This window comes from Antechinus flavipes, chromosome 1 (assembly GCF_016432865.1).
Source record: "Antechinus flavipes isolate AdamAnt ecotype Samford, QLD, Australia chromosome 1, AdamAnt_v2, whole genome shotgun sequence".
NCBI classification, from domain to species: domain Eukaryota; kingdom Metazoa; phylum Chordata; class Mammalia; order Dasyuromorphia; family Dasyuridae; genus Antechinus; species Antechinus flavipes.
Window position 1 is genome coordinate 676,720,471 of NC_067398.1, and position 16,058 is coordinate 676,736,528.

Consider the following 16,058-nt stretch of genomic DNA (forward strand, 5'->3'; position numbering starts at 1 on the left):
GGATCCTTGACCTGGAGTTCACAAACACTAAAGGGTTTGTGCAAAGATCTTTCAGAGCCCGTGAACTTGGATAGGAGCACGTCTCCAGAGGATTCCAACTGGTACTTTCCTGACTCCAGCACCATCCACCGCACTCATAACTGCCCAAAGGGTCTGGGACACAAAAACCCCTCAAAAATCCTTGGCCTGGAGTCCTCAGCCTCTAAAACATGACTCAAAGGAAAATCTTTCAATATGGCTTTATTTTTCCAAGTTATTTCTTCCCACAATTTGCAGGGACCCTGAATTAATCAATCCATTGACCTTACTGATCAATCCTAGGCAGAAACTTCTTAGCCCAAACACATCAGTGCTCATGTAAAACAATAGAAAGGGAGGGGAGGCCCCCAAACCACCCCGTGGGAGCTGGGTCCAACCTCCGCGTGGACAGGCCCAGGAAGACAAAGGGCTAGCTGGGTCACCCAAAGACCTCCAGAAGGGAGGGCCCATTTCGCCCACAGTGGAACCTGTGTAAAGGGTGTGTTGAAGGAGGGATCTAGAAGTGTGGCAGGAAACAGGGCAGCTCCTTCTGCCCCACTGTTCCCTCCAAGTCCTCCCCCAGAAATCTCACCTCAGAGCAAGAACATATCAAGTCGGAGCCGGAGGGCCCTGGGGGCAATCACTGCAGAAAGCTCGTCCAGGGCACGAAGGGCCTTCACCAGCTGGCCCTCCCGATGCCATCCAGGGCTCCCCTTAGGCTGGGCTGCAGCGCCAGGTAGGCCCGCCATGCCCCAAGGGCTCAATGAGAAGCTCAAACAAGGCCAGAGGCTGTGGTAGGACAGGCTGGAGGGCCAGAGAAAAGCCTTCCAGGCCCACCCTGAAGCCCTGAAGCAGAAGAGGCACCTTCAGGATGGAGTGAGGCGGGAGACATGAGGATTATGCAAACGGTGACCCCAGCCCAAGGGCTGGCTGGCCTGAGTTGGGTTTGGAGGGGGGGCAGGTAGAAAACAAGGCCATTCTGAGCCTTGAGCAGGAAAATGGAGGAGGCATCGGCTGGCACCAGATGAGCCTCTGGGGCTTCTGCCTGGAGCCGAGGAGGCGCAGCAAAGAGGGCAGCCCTTGGCCCCCTCCTCAAGCACCCCTTCTTTTCCTGCCTTTCTGGGGACCTCCCTGGGCAATCTGCTCCCACCTAAACCCAGCTCTTCCAGGGCAGGCCATCTCCACTGTGTATGTACTTGTATGTACAAGTGGCAGGTAGGAGCTGGGAAGGAGCTGAGCCAGGCCCAGGACTTCCTGGGAAGACCCTCCCAAAACAAGCCCACACGGGCCCAGTCCAGATGCACAGGTGCGGGAGCCCCATTGGTAGGAGAGACGGGGTCAGGAGAGAATCATCCCGGCGCTCCCAGCTCCAGGCAATCCTCCCAGAGTCTTCCCAAGAGCTCCTGCTCAAAACATCTCCAGTGACGGGCACCTCACCACCTCACAGGGTGACCATCCTGGGCAGCTCCCTGAAAGCCAACCGTGGCCCGCCTCTCGGTGGCACTCACCTGGGGCCCCTTTCTGAGACACAAGGTAACGCCAACACCCCTTGTCGGGGCTCAGCTATTTGAAAGCAGAAATGCCAGTTTTCCTTTGGCCGTTCCTCCTCCCCGTGTCCCAGAGGAAGGGACCCCCTGGAGTAGAAAGAAGGGAGCAACCAAGCCGGGAGGTCAGAGCTGAAAGGGACCATAGAGGTCATCCAGTCCAACGCCCTCACTTTAGAGGAGACAGGTTTAGAGACAGGGACCTGGGCCTCCCCCGCTGCCCAGACTGGTGCCCAGGGGCCAAGGCTCAGGGATGCTGTATGGGGTACTTGCCCTCCCATGGAGACAGATTGGGGAGCAGGAAAGTCAGAGAAGGCCTGAAGCCCACCGCAAGGGAACTTCTCTCAGAGTGCCCCGAAGGGCAATCGCCTCCGAAGCCCCCAGAGAGACCTCCTGGGGCAGGACCACCCTCCCTCCCAAGGCCCCACCTCTGCCGGGCCCCCTTCCTAACTCAGAGCCTGCCTTCCCATCATAAGCCCCAAGCTGCCAGATCTCTAGGGCCCCAGGATGGGGCTCACGCCCCACTTCCCAAGTCTCCGTCAGTCTCCTCCCGGGCGGCCTCCGGCCTCGGCCTCGGCCCCAGCCCATTCCTGGGCACCCAGGCCTTCCGATCGAAGGCAGAGAGAAAGCCTGGCCAGAACCTCTGGCCTGGAAAGGAGTCCTCAAGTTTCCGCTTCTCTTTAATTCAGGTGTGCACTTTAACATGAGCTCCGAGGTCAAGGGGGAGAGCTCGGCTCGGCCAGGACGGGCCTGGCCCGTGGGTCCCGGAGGGCTGAGACCCCCCGGCCACTCTCCCGGGGAGCTCCAGGACGCCTGCGATTCAGTGTCTCAGCGGGGCCTGGGCCGGGGAAGGGGGGGCCTGAGCGGTTGTGGAGGTCCCCGGCCGCCCCTTCTCTGGAGAGAAGAGCAGGAGGCGGCCCGAGCCGGCGGGGGCTGGGGGACAAAAGGGCGGAGACGGCTGGGCTGAGGGGGAGCTCCTGCTGCTCCCTCCGGGCGCTGGCTCAGTGCGGCTGACGGCAGCGAGGGCGCTCACTGCTGCTTCATCTTCAGAGATATTCTCTGCACTGTCTTATAGAGGAGGCCGAAGTGCTAGGAGGAAGGGAGAGCGCTCGGTGGGCATGGCCGCCAGCCCGGGCCCTGGGGCCCTCGGACCCTCTGTGAGGCCGGAATCCCCCAGACCCAGAGCGGGCCACAGCCCCGGGACAAGCACTGATTAAGCACCTCTGGTGTACAGGAATCAGAGAAGCAAAGAAGCCCCAAAAGCGGCCCCTGCATGGTGGGGACATGCAGACACACCTAAGGTGACCTGGGGCAGGGGAGCGGGCGGCCGGAGGGCTTGACCTTCACTGCACTGATTGGACACTTGCAGGGGTTCCCATCTCCCTCTGCCCGGCCTTCGAGGCCCTCTTCAGGCTGACGCGCGCCCCCTCTCGGCTGCAGCCACAGTGGGCCACGCCGGGCCCTCCCTCACTTCTCCCTATGTCTCTGGTGCCCCTCCTCCTCATCTGTACCTCCTCCTCCTGCAGGCAGCCCTCCCAGACTGCGTACCCGTGATCCCTTTTCTGCATCTCTCCAGGACACCCGTCCCATCCCGGGGTGCTGGTCCCTGTTAAAGGCTCGCCTCCCCTCCCCAGCCTCCCGCGGGCTGTGAGCGCCACAAGGGCCAGACAGATGGGAGCCGCGCTCTCCCAGGGCAGGGATGGCAGGCCCCGGTGGCCGGCTGAACGCCCCCCTGCCCCCCAGCCCCCAGCGCCAGCCTCGTTCTCTGCTTCAAACCCAAGAGGTTATTCCGGCCGGGGCCGGGGCCGGGGCCAGCTTTCTCTGAGCAGGGACGAGGAAGCTACTGGAACACCAGGCCTCCTCTTGTCCGAGGGGTCGTGGGGGGCTCAGGAAAGCCCCCTCCCCTCTTCTCCCTTCTTCTCCCTCCCCCAACTCACCTGGACGGCAAAGTAAGCCACTCCCAAGTAGGCTCCTATGCAGAGGGCTAGGAGGAGATCAAAGATGGCCGGCTTGACCCTGAGGGGAAGGAAGGAAGCCAGCTCGGGTCAAGACAGAAGCCAGGGCTGCTGGAAGCAGGCTTGGAGATGCCGCCACCTCCCCGGGAGCCCACCTACCTGTAGGCGTTCATCTCCTGCTTCAGCTGGTCGTAGAAGACAAACTCGGGGTCCCTGGAGGGGAGAAAGTGGCCTTTCAGCAGAACCGAAGCGGGGCCCCTAACACCCTCAGCCTCATCCACTGCTAAAGGACACCCGGGCTTCTCCCTTCCCTAGCTATCACCGAACTCTAAGGAACTCTGCATGCAAAGGGAAGGGGGGAGAGAAGGAAAAAGGGAGAGAGGAGGGAGAAAAGGGAAAGAAAAAGGGAAAAAAGGGGAAAGAGGAAGAGAGAAAGAGGAGGAAGAAAAAGGGGGAGGGGAAGGGAGGGAGGAAGAGGGGAAAGAGAGAAGAGAAAGAAAAAAGAAAGGGGAGAGACAAGAAGAGAAAACGGAGACTTAATGGCTTTCCTACGGAGGAGTAAAAGGTCTACTGAGAAGCAAATGGTTTCACTTCTTGGAAGAAAAATGATGGACCAGAACCAAGAAACAAGACATACGTTTTCAGACATAGTGACATGGATTTGATTGCCTTGATTACACTTGTTACAAGGGATTTTGGGGGGGGGGGGGTGAGGGGAAAGGGAAGAAGGGGGCTGGTGATGGAGAGGAGGAGAGGAAAGGAGAGAAGCCTCAATGAAACAGGACAGCTTGGGACTGACGTGCTTAAGTCATCATATCCTTTAAAAGTAAATTCAAAAATCAAGTCATCCAGTAATAAAGAACTAAATGAAACAAAGATGACCCAAAAATGCGTATGGAGGAAACAAAAAAGCTAGAAACGAATAAAGAATTAAAGCTTCTGTTTGCAGACAAAGAACAAGGATAGGATCCTGAAGTTGGACACCAAAAGTTCATAGCTGAAGGAAAGAGTGGGTCTGCTGGGAGTGAAGCTGGACACCCAGACATGACACTAATGGGGTTGAGGGAGGGGAGAGGGAGGAGGCTGTGGGATCCTGGACATTCTCTGGGCCGAGGGATGCACTGGTTACTCGGCTACTCTTCCCCCAGCTTTTCAAACTCTCTATCAGGAATGGTTTGCCGAGTAGGGCCAGGAGAGATAGACTCAGAAACAAAAGGGGGTGTGTAAAAAAAGAAAGCCGCCCCCCCCCCCCCCCCCCCCCCGCTCTCCCGGCTGCTGACGGGCCCTCCTCTCACCGTTTGTCTGCCTTCACGTGGTGCTGCCTGACGTCCTTCAGATAACGGCTCAGGTAATACTCCAAGGTGTTGAGGAAGGTACTGTCTTTGTCCACGAGCTGGGCAGCGCGGGGCTGGTTGGTGAGCCAGTCCATCACCGAGTCGATCTGCTCCTGCTGGATCTGCTGTGAAGAGCCGGGTTGCCAGAGCCTCGGCCTGCACCACCCCCCCACCTCCCCCCGCCCCTTGGCTCCTGCCCGATGCAGGCCCCCGGCCCCCTTACCATCTGCTCTGTGAAGATCTGGAGATCGGCGGGGGTGCCCTGCAGAGAGACAGGGAGGGAGCGTGCTGAGGGGAGGATGGGGCTGGGGGCGTGGGGCACAGGGACTTCTGGGCTCTCCTACCTTCTTGGTCAGGTTGTAGATAACCCGGGTCAGGGCTTCTGCGATGATTCGAGTGTTACGGGTCAGGGTTTTGGAATCTACACGTGACCTTCAAAGGGAGAGAGGGAAAATTGCTCAGGGGCCAGACAAGAACATCTCTCTTCACTCTTCCATCTTCAGGGAAACCCCCAGGGGAGGCTGCACCCCCATCCTCCTCTTCAGGGCTGCGGTGCCCGCTTTCACATCCCCCTCAAGGATGGGCCAGGGAAGGACCACAGGCTCAGAGGCACCAGCTCTGTGCTTTCAAAAATATCACCTCTTTTGATCTTCACAACCACCTTGGGAGGGAGGCAGAGTTAGTCCCATAAAGGGTCTTGCCCAAGGTCACGCAGTTAAGGTCACTTGTAGATTTGTAGCCAATGGCAATAACCTCAATCCAGGAATGGTCACAAGGTTATGCTGGAAAGTGTTTAGGACCAAGATCTCCCATGCAATACACTGTAGTTGAATCCGAATCATTAACATTTCTCCAGCTTTTTCTTAAATAGCATTCTTGCTAATTACCAAGACCTAAGTGCTCCCTGTGGAAATTTAACAACCAGCTCTCTCAACCAGTATGAGCTGGCTCCACTACAGTGCCAGTGGGTCATGCTCTAGATCTGTAACTGTGTCACCTTCCTGAATCCAAAATCTGAAATCCCCTTCACTGATCACAATCTCCTTCCTTTTATTCGCCCACAAACCATCCTTCATCATTCTCATAGAAACTTTCAGCAGCTTTGTCCCGCTGGCCTTTCCTGGCTCATGAAGCCCTCGTCACCCCTGCACAGAATGGACTCTACAACCACAGCCCTCCCCCTGTAAGCCCCTTGTCTCTGGTCCGCTGTCATTCACACATCACACTATTTATCACCCCTGAATTTCATCTCTATCATCTCTGTACAAAGCAACCAAAGGCGTCTCTCCACCATGATGAGCATTCAGGAAGTCAGTTTCATGTATCCTGGCTGTGACCCCAAATTGTCACCTGACTTCTCAGTGCTCCCAGGAAAACTTTTAAAATGTCTTCAAAATCTGGGACACATTCTTTTTTCTGACAGATTCATTTCCATATAATTGGTTTCCTTTGTAATATTTTGTACTTTATTTTATAGATTGAAAAAAGAAATAAAAAAGAGGTCCATAGGCTGTTCCAGACTCATTGGTGTAAGGATCTAAGAAATTTTTTAAAAATGAAGAATGCTTGCTCTAAAGCTAGCTATTACAGATCAGCAATGAAATGTTATTAAGAAACCTATCCCCCATCAGAAAAAAAAATTAATCTCAATGAAGTCTTCACTGCATCATGGTCATCCATTTTTTGGTGTTAATTTTATCGAGGTATGATGGGGACAGGAGAACACTGAGGTCCCACATTAGTCTTACTATTCATTCTTATAACTCATTTAATTTTTCCTTTAAGTATTTATTTTCTATTTAATAAATATATGTTTAGCACTGACTATGGTAACTTTCAGCAAAATGTAGCTTCCTTATTTATCTCATCAGTTATACTATTATTTTAAGATCATGATTGCTACCGTCTTTTTTTGGTTGCTTTTTAATTACATGTTCTGCCGTATAAGACACCTTACCTTATGCTTCAACCCCATTTTAACCATGTGCATCTTTCTTTTTTACCTGTGCCCTGTGTCTTTGTAAACACTGTTGAATTCTGCTTCCTAATCATTCATTTTCCTGTCCCCCAATTTTAAAGGTGAGTTTATCTCATCCACATTCATAGTATATCATTAATTGCATTATTCCCTCATTTATTCTCATTCTTTTTTTTTTTTCTTTGTTTCCTGCTCCTTCTTTAAGAGTTTATTTTGCTTAAGACTAATCTTTCCCTTTTCCTCTCCTATTTCCCTATTAAGTAAAATGTATTTCTGTATTCAATCTGGGATGTGTTTTTCTCTCCTTTAACCAATCTTGGGAGTGGAATTCAAGGGTTCCTCACTCCACACAATTCCCTCCTTGTTTGGACAGATAGATTTCCACTTGTGCAGCTCCATTATGTGAGATCATTTTCCCCCTCCTTCCACTCTCTGCTTACCCCAGTGTTGTCCTGTATTTCAAGCCCTGCACTCCTTCACTGTGATGGCTACTAAATCATACATGATTCTGACTGGCTCCTTGGCACTTGAATTTCTTCCTGGATATTTGCTGGTTTTTTTTCCCTGTGTACTAAAAGCTCTGGATTTGGGATATAGCATTACTGGAAATTTTCATCCTGGAATTTCTTTCAGGAGATGATCAGCAGAGTCTATTTCTACTTTACAGAACCAATTTTCTGTATAAGTTTCATTTATTTAACATGCTTTTCTTTTGTAATTTTCAGATCCAAATTCTTTCTCTCCCTCCTACCTCTACCTCACAGCTGAGAAAGCACATAATATGGTATTAATTATACATGTGAAATTATGCAAAACATTTTCACATTAGCCATACTGTTAAAAAAGAATCAAGAAAAAGCGAAAAAAAAATTATACTTCAAATTTGTACCCAAGACTTCATCAGTTCTCTCTCTAGAAGTGGATAGCATTTTTTCATCATCAGTCCTAACATTGTCTTGGATCATCATTACAAGTTGATCATCATTACAATATTGCTGTTCTTAAGTACAATGATCTTTCAGTTCATCTCACTTCATTTTGCATCGGTTCATTTAAGCTTGCCATTTTTTTTCTTGAAACCACATCTCTTCTATTTCCCATAGCACTACAATACTCCATCACAATCACATGCAACAGCTTGTTCGGCTAGTCCCCAATTGATGAGCACCCCCTTTGATTCCCAATTCTTTGCCATCACCAAAAACAAAACAAAACAAAATAAAAAACAACTAGCTTTATTTTCATACAGATATATCCTTTTCCTTTTATGTCACTGGGAAAAAGGTCTAACTGTAGTGTTGCTCAAAGGATATGCACAATTTTATAGCCATTTGGGTACAGTTTAAATTGTTCTCCAGAACTCAGACTACTAACAACTGTGAGTTAGTGCATCATTTTCCCTCCCCACCCCAACATCCCTTCCAGCAATTGTCTTTTCTGATAGATGTGAGGTGGTATCTCAATTAATTTGCATTTCTCTTATCAATAGGGACATAGAACTTTCATATGGCTATGGATAGCTTTGATCTCTTCTGAAAATTACTTGTTCATATTCTTTGACCATTTATCAATTATAAAATATTATTTTTATATATTTAACTCCATTCTATGTTTGAGAAATGATGTCTTTCTTAATCAGAGAAAGTTATTATAATTTTTTTTTTAAATATATTACTTCACTATCTATGGTAAGTGCCTCAGACCAGCTTTGAACTCTTGTCTTTCTGACGTCAAGGTCAGTGCTTTATCCACTGTGTCCTTTTTTTGGGGGGGAGAAGAGAAGATAAAGAGGGCAATCAGGATTTAGTATCTATTTTTAAATCAACTGAAATCATATTAAATTCTGCTTTAGCATTTTAATTTTAATTCTGTTTCAAGTGGTGTTTTTTTGTTTCTGTAAATAACATCTTTTATAATTTCTTAAAATGTCGTCTCTGCTCTTTTTTTTTTTTTTTTTTTTTTTGGGCCATGGCTTTTAGGTACAGTACACAATGATTCTTAATGATTTCTCCTGTTTCCCAGAACCATTGTTTTTACTATAAGACATGTTACATTTTCTTCTAGTTTTTCAGTTATTTGAGTTTCTTTTAATATTTCTTGATTCATGGAGTCACTGGCTTCTATTTATTTGGTCCATTCTAGTTTTATGGGAGTTTTTTCCCCCTAGTTTCTTTTCCTATGTTTTATATCTTGTTCCAAATTATTCTCTTTTCAAATCTTTCTTCCTTAGCTCTTGTTTTTCCCCCTATTTTTTCCTCTTGTGCTCCCATTTTGTTTTTAAAATAATTTTTAGCCCTTTTAAAAAAAATATTTGCTTCATCTGTCCAGAAATTGTAGTTGAACTTGTGTCTAAGCAATTTTTTTTTAAGGCTTTGCTTGGAGATCATCTAGAGAATGCTCTTTTTATGAACTTGTGTCTTGAACTTCCCCGTCACCTACCCATAGTTCTTCATGGTGCCCTTTTCCCCTCTATTTGCTCTTTCCTTCAGTCTATTTCCTAAGCTTGGACTTCATTTTAGAGCTAGGCTCTGCTCACCCATGAGGGAAATGTCTGAACTGAGGTTTTGTCCTCTTGAGTCCTTCTGCTGCTTCCTAAGCATTATGTTAGTCCAAGATCTCAGGGAGAGCTTAGGTGGGGACCCAAAAGCTGTCAATCTTCCTAAAGTGGTCTGATCCAAAGCAACGCGTGCTCCCTTCCCCCTGCAAGTCCCTGACCTGGGTCTGGGTCTGTCCACACTTCTGGCTTAGAAGTCTGTCAGAAATTCCAGGACACTGTGGTCCAAATCAGCTGGGAAGCTCTGTGGGTGCAGAGTCGGTCTGAGAGTCCACTCTAGACATTCCACTGCAGGCATCAGATTAGGCTGGAGACCAAAACTGAGACCCACTCCATCCTGGGCCGCTCACAGGACTTATTCCCAGCTCAGCACTCGGCCTGGGGTCCACAAGTGCTCCTCACAGCCCACACTGGGTCTGTAGCAGCCTGCACAAGACCAGGGTCCCCTAGATAGACCCGGGACCTCTGCTTGCCCCCTCCCCCTCCAGTCCCTCTATGGTGGAACACATCAAGGTGCACCTCCAGCTAGAGCCTACGCCCAGCATCCACAGAGACCTCTCTCTCCCTATACTGACTTGGGGAGGAAATGACATATTGGGATTTTTTCCCTTTAATTTCCCAATGAAGACTTGGTCTGAGCTATTTTCCAGATCTCTGCAGGGGGCTCGCATTAGAAAAGAGATATAGGGCAATAGCTAAGGGGACGGATAAAACAAGTGGGGGTTTTTGAGGACAGGAGGTACCTGGAGAAATTGAGACTGAGGGAGACAGTGGCAATGGGGGAGGGAGAGCACTCTGCCGCAGAATAAAAGAATGACATCACCTGTGCACACAGAGATTCAGGTCACCACCGGCCTTGCATGCTGGTAAGAGGGGCCAGCCTGACGCTGCCAGCAGTCACACCCATTACACTACCCACCTAAACTGGCCTCCTGTCCAGGTAACAGTGCACATGACTTGCAAGGAGATAACAAACTCCCACCACAGGAGAGGCGCTCCTGCCCTAGAATCCCATTTTACCTTCAACAAGCCCAAAGCTCAAGCAATTACCAACAAAACTCCAAAAAAGGAAGCCTGTGATTCAATCCCTCTCGGGCCAGCTTTGTACTCCGGAGGAGCCCTGTCTTCATTCCCCTGGACCTTGGCTTCTGCTCTAACTCCAGGGGAGAGGGGAAGGAACGGGAACACAGCATGGCCAGTTGGTCTCTGGGTTCCCCGCCTTACCTCTGACCCCTCACTCAAACCCCTCTGTCTTATACAGGTCCTGGCCAGAAACCAGGTTTGCCCGCAGCCATTCCAGCACAGGGCAGGCTAGAGGCCCAGGGGCACTGCCAAATGAGATCGCTGCCCAGGCTGCGACGGGCCCACGCGGCTCTGGGCAAGGGTGGGGGCGCAGCTTGTTTCCCTCACAGCTCTCACACTCAGATCTCTCCAAAGCTCCTAGGGGGGCTGCTGCCGGGCAGGGGCCAGGAGTGACAGCCGCTGCCCAGTGTGAGAAGGCCTCTGGCCAGGATGCTCGAGCCAGGCCTGGAGAAGCTCAGGGGTCCATCTGGTCCGGCCTCCTCGCAGTACAGATGAGGAAACCGGTGACCACTCGCTGGTCCAAGCTGAGGTCTGCTAAAGCCCGAGGGTCGGATGCCAGCTCTGCCCCAAAGCCCCCGGGTCTCTTCCTCAGCTGATCATGTTTCCATAGTCCCTCAGAGGCGCAAGGGCTGGCTCCAAGGCCCTGCTGGCTGAGAGCACCTGTCAGCACTCTGGGCAGCTAAGATAACAATACCCTGGAATGACTGCACGGATTCAAATTCCTGCCACTGGAAGGAATGATTTGGCAGACATGTTCACTGATTCCAGACCAATGTAAATATGCCATGCCCATCCAAACCATGTGACACTTTAGCTGAAGAAATTGCAAAGGAGGCGCCGACCTGCACAGGGAGAGGGAACCCTCCCCTAGGACATCCCTACACCAGTAAAATCCCAGCCTCTCACCGTCCTTTTCTTTTCCTTATGTACCACATACTCCTCTCCTGTCCTTCCTTTCTTGCCCAGCAGGCAGCCCAGGCTGGATTTCAGGCCAGACCAGCAAGGAAGCCCTCAGCCCATTCCGGGCCCGAGCTGCTCCTCCTCCAGGGCAGAACTCCCGAGTGCAGGGGCCCCCAGCCTCAGCCTGCCCAGCGGCAGGGACTTCGGGCCTGCACTACAAAGGCCAGCTCCGTGTTCGAATCTCCGCGACTGCTATGGATTTCGCACGGCACAGAAGCGACCCAAGAGCAGCCCATCCGAATGCATAGCCTGTCGGTTCTTATCTGACTAGAAACAGAGCAAGCTCCCAGCTGAAGTAGAAAGAGGCTGACGACTTGCAGGTCAGTCACAGAGCGATGATCCCACAGCCACGACCCCCCAGGGAACAGAGGAAGCCCCTTCCCACTCCAGCCATGATCGGGGGCAGAGAATCCCACAGTTTTTAAATCATCCATGAATACTAATGAGAATCCCGACATGCGAAATGGCAGACCTTTCTCTAATGAACAAAGAGCTGACCTACAGTTTAGGTACTAGGTACTAAACCTAAGAGGGGAGGTACTAAAACCTATCACATCTTCCCCCATGAATGAAACCAAAAGACAGAAGGAAGCAGCCGCTGCCTGGGGCCTGGAAGGTTCTGTGTGGAAAGGCACAGGAAAGAGCCAGGAGCTAGATTTTATCTGGTAGTCAAAGGCAAAAGAAATCTCATTTCTGGTTATCTGATCTTGGTCATCAGACCTCAGCAAAAAGATGACTACAAAGATAACTGCCAGCCACAGGCCAACATCTACTGCCCAGGACGAGGAGACACAGAAATTCCAAAGACCTCCTGAATAAAACCCGCACCTGCAATTCCAGATCCGCGAGGACCCTCGGAAACCATCAAGCCCAATCCCCTCTTTTTACAGAGGAGGAAACCGAGGCCGCCCAGGAAGCTGAAATGATCTTCCTAAGATCACAAAGAAGGGGATCGGAGACAGGATTTGAACAGAAGGCCTCTGATTTCAGAACTGTGCTCCTTCCCCTATACTCAGTGACTTCAATGCAAAGGTGGAGGGGGCAAGAAACAGTGAAAGGTATGTTGGGGAACCTGTTTCAGGAATAAGAAACCAAAGATACCAAAGGCTTGTAAACAACACTGAAAACCCTACCCATCATGAACGTTTTCTCTCAGCCAGAAGGCGGGTGGGAGTGGACAGAATGAACACCAAACAGTGGATCCTCCCTCCACACACTCCCACTTCTTTCCAGATGTGCAGGATCATGGGTGTGAAGCACAGCAAAAGCACTAGTTTTTTGACATATGTCAGCTAGTTGTACGTAACTCATTTTTTCCTTATTCCTTTTTCTATTTTTTATCTTAAAAGGGATGGCTCCCTGGACGAGAGTGGGGGGGGGGGGGATATAGGTGATGTAAAAACGAAAGATACTAATAATTGTATTTTTAAAAAATTTTTTAAATTAAAATACCATATTACAAGTGAAATAATTGTTGCTGAATGTCATGTTCTCAAAACGAACAAATTTTTGAAATTAAAACAAAGACAGGAAACCTTCAGATTCTAAAGTGAGAGTCATTTCCAAATCAATGTTCTTGGCCACCAACTTGTGAGAGCAAATATCAAACACAAAATGTGAAGATTAAAAATGAGGAGATAAAACAAGCAAATGAGGAAACTCCAACCTGACCTATTTAAACAATCTATTATTATAGAAAAACGGTAAACAAATAAAAGAACAGATGTGCACTAACTGATGTAAAAGCAATAACCACACACATTAGTATCCAAGAATCATCTTGGCCAAAAAAAATGGTCCATCTTTGTACCAACCTGAGAAAGATGGTAGCTAAAGCCAACACTGGCAAACCACATAAACTCATGTGTAAAAAGTGACAGGATGACAGTGGAAGAACACAAGTCATATCTCACCTCATAAAACTTATCAAGAAGCAATATAGAGAAAAATAAATTTAAAGTCAGCTTGCTAAGAGACCCAACCAAAACAGGACAGGTTGAGAGGATATTTGAGGAGACATTTGGAAAAATAAAGAAAAGGCAAAGAAATGGAAAAGACCTGTCAACATTTCTACAACAACCTTTTCCCACCAGTTACAGTGAAACTCATACACATCTGAAGCCTAAAGTCCCGATCTCCTAAGTATTGTACAGGGTGGCAGCAGAAAAGATGCCAAAGAAATTAAAAGGGGAAAATCAGGAAGAAAAGAGCAGGTGTACACAGTGGGGGAGGCTACAGGGGACCCAGTTCTCAGGTTGCTGAGGGACTGCTCATCAAGACAGCCGAAAGGAGGAAAGACACCACGTGCTTGGGGGCAGGAGGTAAGGAGAATCACAGAGCTCATTACCACAAAGAGCTGGCCAAGAAAATGCAAATAACTACATACCCATATGGCTACTTTCCCAGCTTTTCAAACTTTCATGAAAATAAACTTCCACGCACATCAGAGCCAGCAGGGAGTAGGGAGGGCAGAGGTGACCTCCAAGCCAGGACGGCCAGGGCCATGCTAGCTGGTGATCCTGCACTGCAGAGAGGAGGACGGCTTCTAGTCCCTATTCCACTGCTTCCTAGATCTTTAGTCACACAACTGACCAAAAGACGCAACCCTGTATACTGCTGGCTGACAAGAGAGATTTAATTTGCTGCTGGACAAGCTCTCCCCCAAGAAGGCACCTCCTGTGAAGTGTCAAAGCCAGGTCTTGACTCTCTGAACAAGCGAGAGGGACACCTCTGATGGAGAGCCAAGGCCCAAGGCCAAGGCCTGAGTGTGCTTCCCCACAGCCGGGGCTGCTGCCCTGGAGGCTGTCCATCACTCTAGATAGGATGGGTTCCCTAGCAACGATGAGGGCTTCCAGATGCTCCTGGGTTTGCCCTTCCTAGCAGCAGACCCTTCCAAAGGAGGGAGAGATTCTCTCCCAAGTGTTTGGCTGAAGCACCTACACAGGAAACCCCCAGGGTGCTGACTGCCTGCCACATGCAGGGGGTGCATCTGGAAAGACTTGGGACTGGACAAGGGGGCCCAGAAGGGAGCAGGGGGGCCTGCCGCGGGAGAACGGCCCTCAAGGACCCCAGGTTTCCTTCGAAACAAAAACCCTATTTTAAACGTCACTAATCTTCCAACGCTGCTGTACTGCTCTGCCATGAAAGTCACCCTCTGTAGAGAATAAAAAGCTTCAGGTTCATCAAAGCTGTTGGAGAGAGCTCTGGTGACCAGGAGTCTCCGGACATCCCAGACACAAGGACCCAGAGAGGAGCTGGTTGTGCAGGGGAACCTGCACGTCCGGGAGCCACAGCTCCAGCAGTGTACGCTAGTGGCAGGCTCCGAGGCAGCCCGCAGGCAGAGCAGTTGCCCCCAAAGCCCTGGGGACAGGGGAACAGACTGGGGAGGGTCTGCAAGCCCTCCCTTCCCACTAGTGAGAGGTCGTGTGGGGAGGCAGAGGAGGAAGCCGGCTTTCTGGAAGAAGCCTCATCTGCTGGGGCACTTGGCCCCCTGGAGCAACCGCTGAAGTTCACCCTGTCTAGAGTCCCACACTCTTTCCTCCAACTGTCCCACTCTCTGCCAGCCCAGCCTGAGGAGCTCCAGGCCCTCTCTGCCCAGGGGAGGCGGCGCTGGGCAGTGTTCCCCCCATCTGAGGAGGGGTCTGTGCCCTCTAGATCTTTCCATGCCAGGTTGGGGAGCAGCTCCTTCCACTCCTCCCTGGGCCAAGCCTCAGCCTCTCACTTCACCAGCTCATGGCCACATGAACAACCCCGTCTGCCCCAAACCACAGGCTTCCCCCCTCCTCATTAGGGCTGGGGATCTCCCCAATCCCACGCCCCAGGACGGCCAGGCCCCTTCACGCCCACCAGGGAAGCGCCAGCTAGAGGCTGGAGAACCCTCAGGAAGGAAGGGGACTTTCTCTGGGGGCTGTCTGCACCAGGCTGGAGGCAGCAGGGGCCACGCAAGCAGCTGCCCTGGGGGGACGGGAGGGCCGCTGAGGAGCCCTGTGCTGCCAACCCGCCTCCGACCTGGTGAACCTTCCTGGGCCTCTCCCAAGGGCCCCCAGCTCCCCAGCTCTGGGCTGTGCCAGGAGAACGCCGCGAGGAGGAGGAGGGAGAGGAGCCGGCGGCCCGAGCCTGCTTACCGGACGTCCATGATGCTGTTTCGCAGCCCATCGCGATGACTCTCCAGGTGGGAGACTGTGAATGCCGGGAGCCGGCGGATGGCAAAGCGCTCGTGTTCCCAAGCCAGCATGTCCTCTGCCAAGTTGATTTTCTTGTGCACCATGGAAAACCTCACCTCTGGGAACTGACTGGCAGCCACCTGCAGAGAGAGCAGGCAGCTGTGTGGCTGAAGACAGGGCCAGGCTGCAGAGCTCCCGTCTGGGCCGGACAGCCAGCGGGGTGAGCCTCCCCAGGCGATGGGGGCACTGGTCACCAACCCAGAAGGCAGACGGGCAGGGGCAGAGCAAAAGAGGAACCCCACCCATGCCCCCAGCCCAGACAGTTACCATCTCAAGCTCTCGAAGGAAAGCATATTGCAGGGTCCCCTCCTTGGGGGGCTTCGACACATGCAGGTGCAGGCCATTCCCTCGGCCCAGAGTGTCGAGGCAGAGGACAAAAGCCACATTGTCCTGCAGCAAACTGGAGTCT

At 51.1% G+C, this 16,058-nt stretch overlaps 1 protein-coding gene across 2 annotated transcripts in view; it reads right to left on the reverse strand.

The window, feature by feature from the left end:
- Positions 1-223: 223 nt before the first annotated feature.
- The window catches only part of NCLN (nicalin), a 32,990-nt gene continuing 17,155 nt past the window's right edge, over positions 224-16,058 (reverse strand). The window contains exons 8-15 of one of the 2 annotated variants that reach the window (XM_051972402.1): positions 15,917-16,056; positions 15,551-15,729; positions 5,196-5,283; positions 5,075-5,113; positions 4,813-4,973; positions 3,677-3,730; positions 3,500-3,578; positions 224-2,651 (exon numbers count right to left, since the gene is read on the reverse strand). In XM_051972402.1, coding sequence (XP_051828362.1) covers positions 2,592-2,651; positions 3,500-3,578; positions 3,677-3,730; positions 4,813-4,973; positions 5,075-5,113; positions 5,196-5,283; positions 15,551-15,729; positions 15,917-16,056 — 800 coding nt within the window. In that variant the 3' untranslated portion in view covers positions 224-2,591. Of the gene's footprint in view, positions 2,652-3,499; positions 3,579-3,676; positions 3,731-4,812; positions 4,977-5,074; positions 5,114-5,195; positions 5,284-15,550; positions 15,730-15,916; positions 16,057-16,058 lie in introns of both variants that reach the window. The other variant, XM_051972401.1, reaches the window with a different exon arrangement.